The sequence below is a fragment of the Nomascus leucogenys genome, chromosome 14, assembly GCF_006542625.1.
Source record: "Nomascus leucogenys isolate Asia chromosome 14, Asia_NLE_v1, whole genome shotgun sequence".
Taxonomy (NCBI): Eukaryota; Metazoa; Chordata; class Mammalia; order Primates; family Hylobatidae; genus Nomascus; species Nomascus leucogenys.
Genome location: NC_044394.1, coordinates 35911668 through 35924151, shown reverse-complemented (window position 1 = coordinate 35924151; position 12484 = coordinate 35911668). Strand labels below are relative to the sequence as shown.

The 12484-nt window shown below is 40.8% G+C and overlaps 1 protein-coding gene across 2 annotated transcripts in view; it reads left to right on the top strand.

Moving 5' to 3' along the window:
- Positions 1-12484, top strand: part of PAIP2B (poly(A) binding protein interacting protein 2B) — a 64508-nt gene that overhangs the window by 29531 nt on the left and 22493 nt on the right. Inside the window, exons 3-4 of one of the 2 annotated variants that reach the window (XM_003262534.4) lie at positions 7691-7867; positions 9186-12084. In XM_003262534.4, coding sequence (XP_003262582.1) covers positions 7691-7867; positions 9186-9242 — 234 coding nt within the window. In that variant the 3' untranslated portion in view covers positions 9243-12084. Of the gene's footprint in view, positions 1-7690; positions 7868-9185; positions 12085-12484 lie in introns of those variants that run through there. The other variant, XM_030827290.1, reaches the window with a different exon arrangement.

The window sequence follows — 12484 nt, the reverse complement described above, 5'->3', positions numbered from 1 at the left end:
TCTGCCGTAATTGTGAGGCCTCCCCAGCCACATGGAACTATAAGTTCAGTAAACCTCCTTCTTTTTTAAATTGCCCAGTCTTGAATATGTCTTTATCAGCAGTGTGAAAACAGACTAATACAAGGATACCATCCATGAAAACTTCCCCAGCCATGTTAGAGAGTCCAACAGTCAAATTCAGAAAATACAGAGAACTCCTGCAAGATTCCACACAAGAAGATCATTCCCAAGACACATAATCATCAGACTTTCCAAGGTCAAAATGAGAGAACGTTAAAGACAGCCAGAGAGAAAGGGTAGGTCACCTACAAAGAGATCCCTATCAGGCTAACAACAGACCTCTCAGCTGAAACCCTGTAAGGCAGAAGAGACTGGGGGCCTATATTTAACATTCTTAGAGAAAAAAATCTTCAACCAAGAATTTATATCCAGCTAAACTAAGCTTCCTAAATGAAGGAAAAATAAGATCCTTTTCAGATAAGCAAATGTTGAGGGACTTCATTCCTACCAAACTTGCCTTACAGGAGACCTTGAAAAGAGCACTAAATATAGAAAGGAAAGACCACTACCAGCTAATACAAAAACCCACTTAACCACACAGACCAGTGTCACTGTAAAACAACCACACAAACAGGCCAACATAATAACCAGCAAACAGCACAATGACAGGACCGAATCCACACATATCAATACTAACATTGAACGTAAATAGGCTAAATGCCTCACTTAAAAGGCACAGAGTGGCAAGCTGGATAAAAAAGCAAGACCCAATAGTATGCTATCTTCAAGAAACCCATCTCATGCATAATGACACTCATAGGCTCAAAATAAGGGGATGGAGAGAAATCTACCAAGCAAATGGAAAACAGAAAAAAGCAGGGGTTGCAATCCTAATTTCAGACAAAACAGATTTTACACCAACAAAGATAAAAAAAAGACAAGGGAAGGACATTGCATAATGGTAAAGGGTTCAATTCAGCAAGAAGACCTAACTATCCTAAATACGTATGCACACAACATAGGAGCACCCAGATTCATAAAGCAAGTTCTTTATGAATCTGGGTGCAAAGAGACATAGACTCCCACATAATATTAATAATGTGAGACTTCTATATTCCACTGACAATATTAGATCATTGAAGCAGAAAATTAACTAAGATATACAGGACCTAAATTCACCATTGGAACAAATGGATCTGCTAGACCTTTACAGAAGTCTCCACCCAAAAACAACAGAGCATACATTCATCTCATTGCCACATGGCAAACACTTCAAAATTTACCACATAATTGGACATAAAACAATCCTCAACAAGTGTAAAAGAACCGAAATCATACCAAACACACTCTTGGACCACAGCACAATAAAAATAGAAGTCAACACAATGAAAATAAAACCATACAATTACATGGAAACTAAACAACATACTCCTGAATGACTTTCAGGTAAATAATGAAATTAAGGCAGAAATCAAGTTATTTGAAAATAAGGAGAACAAAGATACAACATACCAGAATCTCTGGGACATAGCTAAGGCAGTGTTAAGAGGTAAATTCATAGCACTAAATGCCCACCTTACAAAGTGATAAAAGATCTCAAATTAACAACCTAACATCACAACTGAAAGAATTAGACAAGCAAGAACAAATCAACCCCAAAGCTAGCAGAAGACGAGAAATAACAAAAATCAGAGCTGAACTGAAGGAAATTGAGACATGAAAAACCATTTCAAAGATCCGCGAATCCAGGAGTTGGTTTTTTGAAAAAAGTTATGAAATAGGCCAGGCATGGTGGCTCATGCCTGTAGTCCCAGCACTTAGGGAGGCTGAGGTCTGCAGATCACTTGAGGTCAGGAGTTTGAGACCAGCCTGGCCAACATGGTGAAACGCATCTCTACTAAAAATGCAAAAATTAGCCAGGCATGGTGGCATGCGCCTGTAATCCCAGCTGCATGGGAGGCTGAGGCAGGAGAATGCATGAACCCAGGAGGCAGATGTTGCAGGGAGCTGAGATTGCACCACGGCAATCCAGCCTGGGTGACAGAGCGAGACTTCATCTCAAGAAAAAGCTAATAAAATAGGCTAGTAGCTGCAGTAATTAGAATAAAATAGAGAAGATTCAAATAAACACAATTAGAAATGACAAAGGGAATGTTACTACTGACCCACAGAAATAAAAACAACCATCAAAAACTACTACAAACACTCTACATACATGAACTAGAAAACCTAGGAGAAATGGATAAATTCCTGGACACATAAACCCTCCCAAGACTGAGCTAGGAAGAAATTGATTCCCTGAACCGACTAATAATGAGCTCTGAAATTGTATCAGTAATAAATAGCTAACCAACCAAAAAAGCCCAGGACATGATGGACTCACAGCCAAATTCTACCAGATGTACAAAGAAGAGCTGGTACCATTCCTACAGAAACTATTCTTAAAAATTGAGGAGGAGGGATTTCTCCCCAACTCATTCTACAAGGCCAGCATCATCTTGATACCAAAACCTAGCAGAGACACAACAAAACAAGAAAACTTCAGGGCAATATCCTTGATGAACATTGAATCCTCAACAAAATACTTGCAAACCAAATCCAGCAGCACATCAAAAAGCTAATCCACAATGATTAAGTAGGCTTCATCCCCAGGATGCCAGGTTGGTTCAACATGCAAACATCAATAAATGTGATTCATCACGTAAACAGAACTAAAAATAAAAGCCACATGATTATCTCAATAGAAGCAGAAAAGTCTTTTGATAAAATTCAACATTGCTTCATGTTTAAAACTCTCAGTAAACTAGGTATTGAAGGAATATACCTCAAAATAATAAGAGTCATCTATGACAAACCCACAGCCAACGTTATACTGAATGAGCAAAAGCTGGAAGCATTCCCCCTTGAAAACCGGTACAAGACAAGGATGCCCTCTCTCACCACTTACATTCAACATAGTATTGGAAGTCCTAGCCAGAGCAATCAGGCAAGAGAAAGGGCATCCAAATAGGAAGAGAAGAAGTCATACTATATCCGTTTGCAGACAACATGATTCTATATCTAGAAAACTCCGTAGTCTCAGCCCAAAAGCTCCTTTAGCTGATAAATAACTTCAGCAAAGTTGCAGAATACAAAATCAATGTACAAAAATACTAGCATTTCTATACACCGACAACCCCCAAACTGAGAGCCAAATCAGAAAGGCAATCCCATTCACAGTTGCCACACACACACACACACACACACACACACACACACAACCTAGGAATACAGCTAACCAGGAAGGTAAAAGATCTCTACAATGAGAATTTCAAAACACTGCTCAAACAAATCAGAAAAGATACAAACAAATGGAAAAACATCCCATGCTCATGGATAGGAAGAATCAATATCATTAAAATGGCTATACTGCCCAAAGCAATTTACAGATTCAATGCTATTCCTATCAAACTACCAATGACATTCTTCACAAAACTAGAAAAAAATATTTCAAAATTTATATGGAACCTAAAAAGTGCATGAATAGCCAAGGCAATCATAAGTAAAAAGAATAAAGCTGGAGGCATCATGTTACCTGACTTCAAACTATACTACAAGTCTACAGTGACCAAAATAGCATGGTACTGGTACAAAAACAGGCACATAGACCAGTGGAACAGAATAGAGAACCCAGAAATAAGACCATACATCTACAACCATCTGATCTTTGACAAAGCTGACAAAAACAAGCACTGGGGAAAAGACTCCCTGTTTAATAAATGGTGCTGGGATAACTGGCTAGCCATATGCAGAAGTTTGAAGCTGGACCCCTTCCTTACACCATATACAAAAATAAACTCAAGATGGATTAAAGACAAATGTAAAACCCAAAACTTTGTTTTTTTGAGACGGAGCCTCGCTCTCTAGCCCAGGCTGGAGTGCTCACTGCAAGCTCCGCCTCCCGGGTTCACGCCATTCTCCTGCCTTAGCCTCCAGAGTAGCTGGGACTACAGGCGCCTGCCACCACGCCTGGCTAATTTTTTGTATTTTTTAGTAGAGAAGGGGTTTCACTGTGTTAGCCAGGATGGTCTCGATCTCCTGACCTCATGATCTGCCTGCCTTGGCCTCCCAAAGTGCTGGGATTACAGGCGGAGCCACTGCGCCCGGCTAAAACCCAAAACTATAAAAACCCTGGAAGACAACCTAGGCAATACCATTCTGGACATAGGAATGGGCAAAGATTTAATGGCAAAGACACCAAAAGCAATTGCAGCAAAAGCCAAAATTGACAAATGAGATCTAAATAACTTAAGAGCTTCTGTACAGCAAAAGAAACTATCAACAGAGTAAACAGACAACCTACAGAATGGGAGGAAATATTTGCATACTATGCATATGACAAAGGTCTGATATCCAGCATCTATAAGGAACTTAAACAAATTTACAAGAGAAAAACAACCCCATTAAAAAGTGAGCAAAGGACATGAACAGACACCTCTCAAAAGGAAGACATACATACCGCCAACAAGCGTATGAAAAAAAGCTCAATATCACTGATCATTAGAGAAATGCGAGTCAAAACCACCATGAGATACCATTTCACACCAGTCAGAATGGCTATTACTAAAAAGTAAAAAAAAAAAAACAAAACACATGCTGGTGAGGTTGTGGAGAAAAGGGAAGGCTTATACAATGTTGGTAGGAGTGTAAATTACTTCAGCCATTGTGGAAAGCAGTATGGCGATTCCTCAAAGAGCTAAAAGTAAAACTGCCATTCAACCCAGCAATCCCATTACTGGTTGTAGACCCAGAGGAATATAAAGCATTCTACCATAAAGACACATGTACACAAATGTTCATTGCAGCACTGTTCACAATAGCAAAGACATGGAATCAACTAAATGCCCATCCATCAGTGACAGACTGGATAAAGAAAATGTGGTACATATACACCATGGAATATTATGCAGCCATAAAAAATAATGAGATTATGTCCTTTGCAGGAACATGGATGGAATTGCAGGCTATCATCCTTAGCAAACTAACACAGGAACAGGAAGCCAAATACCACATGTTCTCACTTATAAGTAGGAGCTAAATGATAAGAATTTATGAACACAAGGAACAACAGACACTGAGGTCTACTTGAGGGGGGGAGGGTGGGAGGAGAGAGAGGAGCAGAATAGATAACTATTGGGTACTGAGCTTAATACCTGGTGATATGATAATATGTACAACAAACCCCTGTGACATGTGTTTATGTAACCTTCACATGTACTTCAAACCTAAAATTAAAAAAAATAGTAACATCAAAGATTACTGTTACAGAGCACTATAACAGATACAATAATAATGAAAAAGTTTGAAATATTGAGAGAATTACCAAAATGTGACACAGACACTGAGCACATGCTGTTGATAAAAAGGCACCAATAGGCTTACTTGATGCAAGGTTGCCACAAACCTTCAATTTGTAAAAAATGCAGTATCTGTGAAGCAAAATACAGCAAAATGCAATAAAATGTGTGCCCATATATAATATTTTTCATTAATCATACATGGTTAAGTCCAGTTCCTAAAAATCTAGTTTCTGCTCTCCTTTTGCAATGTTTTCATGGAAAATTTGTGTTACGGGAAAAGGTGAGGAAATTTATTTTATGAAAGAAAGTTGTTTTGGTCTAATGCCCTGTGTTATTGGGTGTAGATTTGTGGGAAACAGCAGCTATATGCAGACAGGTCAGCATGGCATGCCTCGAATGGGAACTCGGGATTGGCAGGATGTGAGTCTGAAATAGAGAAGTACATGAGGTGGGGGTTGGCTGGACTACTTCAGCAAAGATTCAGCAGTAATGCATTCTTTTATATCTCTGTGAGATTAACAGCCCAAGGTAAGCATTCTGGATAGACAAATGATCTGGTGCCCACTTGGTCCCTTCCACGGTATTGCTCTGCCACCCCCAGGGCATATATCAGCTGCGTGGCTGAGGGAAAACTGGGAAGTCCAGCAGCTGGGAAAGGGAGAGTGCCAAAGGCCACAGCAAGGGGTCTCCTTTTAACCAAGGGATGCCAAAGTATCCATGTCCCTTGTGGGAACATTTTGTGAGGAATAGTCACTTGGCCATATACAGCATGTGAGGTGACAAATGTGATTTTAACTGAACAGCCTGGTACTCTGGGAAGAAGGAAATAAGTTTAAAGGGGACAGACAGCAGTTTCCAAGTAACGTGGCTCTATCGGGATCTGTGTGAATTGCACGTAGCATGTTTCTGTTACACCTCTGTGCCCAGCAACCATTTTCAATGGTTGTGCCAGTGAACAGTGGTAAATTTAATAAGAGCTAGCATGCTGTTATGCTCTTGTAGAGTCAGGGCAGCTCTTAAGTGGTCATGTTACATCTTGTGGCGTGAGAATATTTTATTAAGCACTTCATAACTGTCTAGTTTTCATGTGTGGCTAATTGTAGTGTTCAAATACTATTCTTCAGTCTCATTACCAGTAACTTTTCCTCTGAATTCATTAGGTAACTGTATATTCCAATTTGGGAAATTATTTTTTGCTTGACCTCATTTCTGGTGGTGGTGCTAGTGAGCTGTGAATCTGTCACCAGGCAGCCTGCAAGAAAGGGATGCCAAACATGAAGCAAGAGGCCTATCAAAGACACTGAAATCTGCAGCGTGAACCACACTCTATACTAAGAGTTAACAATGTCTGCAAAGAAGTGTAAAATATCCTAGATATATATTGCTTTAGTTTAGGGCAATGTTTAAGAAATGCAGAATTGTTTGAATATTCATATATTTCATCTTTTGAAAGAATACTACATTGATTATGTAATTTTCTAGTGGTATGCCAAAAAGTGTTCTTCATGTCTTCCTAATGTTCTGAAAGTATTTTTCTCCCTTGAGGGTTTCCTTACCCAAAAAATGGCCAGAAGCTGAGAGCATTGGCTTTGATTTTATCTCCACTAGCCAGGTCATGAACTAGTTATATACTTGCTGTATCTTTTTCATATTTCTTATAAAATGGGAAATTTAAGAAGGGTTACTTTGTAACACGACTGAGAAAAGAATTTTAGGCTCTAAAATGATTTTCCATGATACCTGTATCACCTATTAGACATCGTAGAACATCTGCGGAGACCTTGAATTTCTGTTACTGTGAATAACTATTTTCTTAGTCTTATTATTGATAGAATTTGGTTGAGAAAAAATAAAAATTATGTTATCTCTAGCTAGTCATTAGGCGCATTGAATCCTTAGATCCCTTGGACCTCATGTAAGATCATAAAATCTTTTTTTTTTTTTTTTTTAAAGACTTGGGGTCTCATTCTGTTGCCCAGGCTGAAGTGCAGTGGCGCAGTCTTGGCTCAATGAAGCCTTGACCTCCTGGATTCAAGTGATCCTCCAGCCTCAGTCTCCCAAGTAGCTGAGACTACAGGCACACACCACTATGCCTGGCTAATTTTAAAATTCTTTTGGAGAGACAGGGTCATGCTATGTTGCTCAGGCTGGTCTCAAACTCCTGGCCTCAAGCAATCCTCCTGCTTCAGCCTCCCAAATTGCTGGGATTACAGTTGTGAGCCACCACACCCAGCTCAAGATCATTCTTAATTGCAGAGTAATAACTTCTGAAGGAAAGAGGTGGAGGAAAAACTGGAAGGGGTAAGTCTTGCTGTGACAGTAAGTCTGAGCTGCTCCCCTTTGCTTGCTAGGTGGAGGAGGAACTGCAGGAGCAAGACTTCTTGGACCGCTGCTTCCAAGAGATGCTGGATGAAGAAGACCAAGACTGGTTTATTCCATCACGAGACCTGCCTCAGGCCATGGGACAGTTGCAACAGCAATTAAATGGACTGTCAGTCAGCGAAGGTCATGATTCTGAAGATATTTTGGTAAGAGCCACATGTAGTTCCCCAGGTTATGTAGTGAAAAGAATATAGGATTTGGAATGACAGACTTTCTTTCCGGCCCTACAACCCTCAACAAGTCTGGAGCCCTATGAGCTGTTGTTTCTTTGCTCGTTTTATGGGCATTATTAATAAGGGGTGCATTAAAGATACATTGCTCCTCATAAAGCACTTATAAAACATTACTGTTGCCAGCATCACCAGCTTTTTACTAGCCAAGATTGGACCCTACCAGCCTTTACTTTCTAATGGGCTCTTCAAAGTAGAATTGGGATTAAGGATAACAATTTGAACACTGAAGAAGTTTTTTCTCAAATTATCATTTGCTGCTATTCTTCTCTTTTACTATCCCTCAAATCTGTATTTAATATACTTCTAAATGATTCTGTTATAAAAATTAGCTGTTCATTTTGGAAGAAATATACTCCTGAGAGGTCATTTTCTCCACTTAGAATTAGAAAACCAGATAAATGAATTTCCTGCCTTTCATATTTATGTAACGTCAGAAGTCTGTGAGCAGGCCGGGCACGGTGGCTCACGCCTGTAATCCCAGCACTTTGGGAGGCTGAGGCAGGTGGATCACCTGAGGTCTGGAGTTCGAGACCAGCCTGGCCAACATGGCAAAACCCCATCTCTACTAAAAAAATACAAAAATTAGCCAGGCATGGTGGCACGCACCTGTAGTCCCAGCTTGGAAGGCTGAGGCAGGAGAATTGCTCGAACCTGGGAGGCAGAGAGAGGCGGAGTTTGCAGTGAGCCAAGATTGCATCACTGCACTCCAGCCTGGGCGACAGAGCAAGACTGTCTCAAAAAAAAAAAAAAAAAAAAGAATCTGTGAGCAAAATAGTTTTCACACAACTCATATTCTGAACAATCTTGCCCTGTGGTTTGCTAAGGTTTTGGATATTCACAAGAGAGTAAAGAACCAAAGAGAGTACAGAAAGATGAAGAAAAATAGAGATTGTGGTATCCAACCTGGTCTGATGGAGTACCCTGGTTTTCACCAAGTTAAGGTACTCAATGAATTGAGAAATTCTTCTTGGAGTTGAACTTACAGGCCTCTGATGAGATTTTGGAAAGCATCAGGAAGGAAACAAGAGTCTAAAGAAGGAAGGAGAAGATGAGCTTGCTCAGGGCTATGTCAGGTGCAGTCGAGAAAACCTAGCAATAACAGCCTGAGTTACAAGGAATTTTCTTTCTTTTTCTCCCTAAAGCTAAGGGGAAGGTACTGATAATGATGGACTGGGTAAGTTTTAAAATGCAGCTTGCCTTAGGATTTACTGTCTCTTGGTTCTTATTTCAGAGCAAAAGTAACCTGAACCCAGATGCCAAGGAGTTTATTCCAGGAGAGAAGTACTGAGCCGAGAAAGCTTTGGGGAGGACTTGTCTGTCCCCACATCTGGGGATAGTAATGCACAAAATGGTGGAGCTGAAGAGGGGGATGGGGCGGGCGACGGGTGCACAGCGGGAAGGGGAGTGGTGGTCTCACGATACTGTGACTCTGAGTAACTAATATGCTCAGTCTTATTCTAAGCCTCTGAGTATTTCTATTCTGTTCTGCTGACTTTTGTTTGGAACAGTTTCCTGTTTTGTTTTTTTAAATAGCTCTTTCGAGTTAAGGAAATTGCATTTTCCCCCCTTCATCAGAAGTGTTCTGTGGTGTGTATTTAAACAAAATAAGCTGACCAAGAAAAACTGGATATTTAGGAAATGCCCCTCTCACCCTGCTGTATATTTATCAGGGACAGTGAGCACCTGGAGAGCTTTTTGTGGAATCTATTGAGTTGGATGGGAAAAGGGACAAGCAGAAAGAGCAGGTGGTGCAAACTGGAATTTGAGGCTCAGCTCCCCCACCCCTGGGGTCTCCTTCAATGACCTGGAATAACAAATGTCCTGTCGAGCCCTTGCCTGTTTGTCCTTAACCCCATTCAAGAAAACACAGACTTAAAGTACTTAGTTTACAGTAACTTTTGATGATTGCTGAAAGTTGTAAATCAGAAGGTAGGGCTGTGATGGTGGTTGTCACTTGAGTCATTTAGTTACTGTTGTCCTGTTCATAAGCCTGTGTTCACCACCACCATCAGACTCACCATTTATAAGCAGAAGAGCACTAGGGTTGATCTGCCACCTCATCTTTCATGAAGTCTATTCCCTGGCCTCCTTTTTAAGAAAAGATATTGCTACCAAAGGCATAGGGGAGGCCTGCTGTGCTGGCAATTAGCATGAGCCTGCAGAAGTCATCCTTGAATCTGTTGTGTCTTAATTTTATTTGGACAGTTTTTTTTTTTCCAGCCTCATCAACACTTGGTCTTTCTGGTGTCTTAAATCCCTCAGACAAGTTTATGCACTTTTTTAAGGAAATAGTTTTCAGGACACTAGTAAGAAGCTCAGTTCACAGTTTGGATATTTCTCCCCACGTTACAGAATTATGGAAAGGAACTCAAAACCAGCCTAGGAAAGTGAGTCCTGCTTGACCCATGTGACTGTGTACCTGACCCTCTGGGATCTTTTCAGCTATTAAAACATTTTACTGTTCCCACATACCCAGCTTTGCAAGTTTCGTAGATTGACCTCTTAGGGTGTGTTTCTTTGTCTTTCCTGCCTTTAACTTGCTGGGATCTTTTGTTGCTACCCCTAAGGAACTAAACTGGGTGCCAGGAGCTGCCTTTGTGTATAGAGATGTAGATGGCAGTGTGGTGTATAGGAGAGCCATCCAGGCCATTTTCCCAGGGATGAGGACTTGGAGAGCCCTGAAGATAATAGTGGCTTCTTTCTGATTGCTACTGTTTTGTGTGATAGGCCTAATAGGGAGAAGATATGTAACTTGAATTAAAGTTGGATAAATTCAGTATGTGGATGTGGGACAGAGGTTGGAAGGAAAGGACTAGGGTATGGAAAGCTGAAGAAATTCTCCTTATGAGCTCTCGTTACTTTTTGAACAGTGACAAGCTAATGCCAGATTTAAAACACACATTTTTTCCTATTTGAAGCTGTAGGATTATATCATTTGAAAAAATTGCCTTCCTTGTTAGGTCACATGTCATAGGAGAGTAGCTTAGAGACCTTGCATTACCAGACAGACACATTAATTCCCAAAGCCTCTATGTGGAGAGAATGAAACTGTTAACTCTTTTTCAGGGAGGACTATGAATAAAGAAACTTCTTTATTCAAGCTTCAGCTTTCAGCTGGGTTGTTCCCTCTAAAAAGGAAAGGGCATTGCAAGTGCATAGAGGAAATCTTTCCCTTCTGGGACTGCTTTTCCTCCTTCATCCTCCATGAGCCTGTCCAAGCTCAGAAATCTGAAGGCTGTTAGAAATGTGTTGGGATTGCAGAGAGAAAGGAGCTTGTCTTTCCTTCTGCTGTGCTGGTCTTGTTTTGGATGTCAGTCTTCAGCCTGGTTTCCCAAGGTATATTTGGTCAGGACTATGAAAACTTCCTGCCAGTTTAGCATGGACACTGAGGGCTGGCATTTCTAGTCCTCTTCAGACACTGAACATGCTGACTCCAGGTATAGGAAGCAGCTAGCAAATGGATTCTTTTTTAAATGCATAGGACTCTGCTTCCAGCAGTTCCTCTTGTAGTCCAACTCTTTTTGCCATCTATTTATGTTGGGAGGTGGGGGCACAATTGTCACTCACAACGCAGGCTAGTTAGAGTTTGCTACCTTCTTAGCAGAAAATGCATGTGTGTCTTGTTGGACCTTCACTGGGGAAAGGCTGGGAGCCTCTAGCTGTCAGTGACTTTTCTCACAGGAGAAGAACCAGCAAGCCAGACTGGACACCTTTACCCTTTAATGGTGAGACTTGCATTTATAAGGGGTAATTTTGATGTTGAATTTAAGCCACTACTTTGTTTAAACTTTTTTAAATTGGCAGCTAGAAGTTTGAGAATTTGTATAGAAATGGAACATGTATTTTTAACAGTTGCCAATCTGGCTGGTCCCAATGTTAGTTTATTAGTGATTGATCTGTAATTATTGGGATTATTTATTCAACTCTAAAATTCCAAGATGAAAATAATTTACCTCTTTCTTTTCAAGGGAAAAAAACCCAAATGAATGCACTTTCAGTTTCTCCAGGCTTTGAACTGCAGCAGAAAATTCAAGGATGCAGCCTAGGCCTGGGCAAATGCAGCCCTGGGTCTTTGGGCCAGTTTCTGACAATAATAGTTGAGTTTTGGGAATCACATAAGGGTGAAACCAGAAATGATCCTAAGGAAAGGCTTGACCTTTGTAGCACCTTTAGTTTCCAAAGTCACAGCAGCTGGGGTCCCCCCTTTTTTTTTTTTCTTTTTTTTTGAGACATAGTCTCACTCTGTCACCCAGGCTGGAGGGCAGTGGTATGACCATAGCTCACTGCAGCATCAAATTCCTAGGCTCAAACAATCCTCCCATCTCAGCTTCCTGAGTAGCTGGGACAACAGGTACGCACCACCACGGCCAGCTAATTATTTTTATTATTTTTATTTTTCGCAGAGACTGGATCTTGCTTTATTTCCCAAGCTACTCTTGAATTGTTGTGCTCCAGTGATTCTCCCACCTCAGCCTCCCAAAGTGCTGGGATTATAGGCTGGGTGTGGTGGGCCACCCCAGCCTGGGGTCT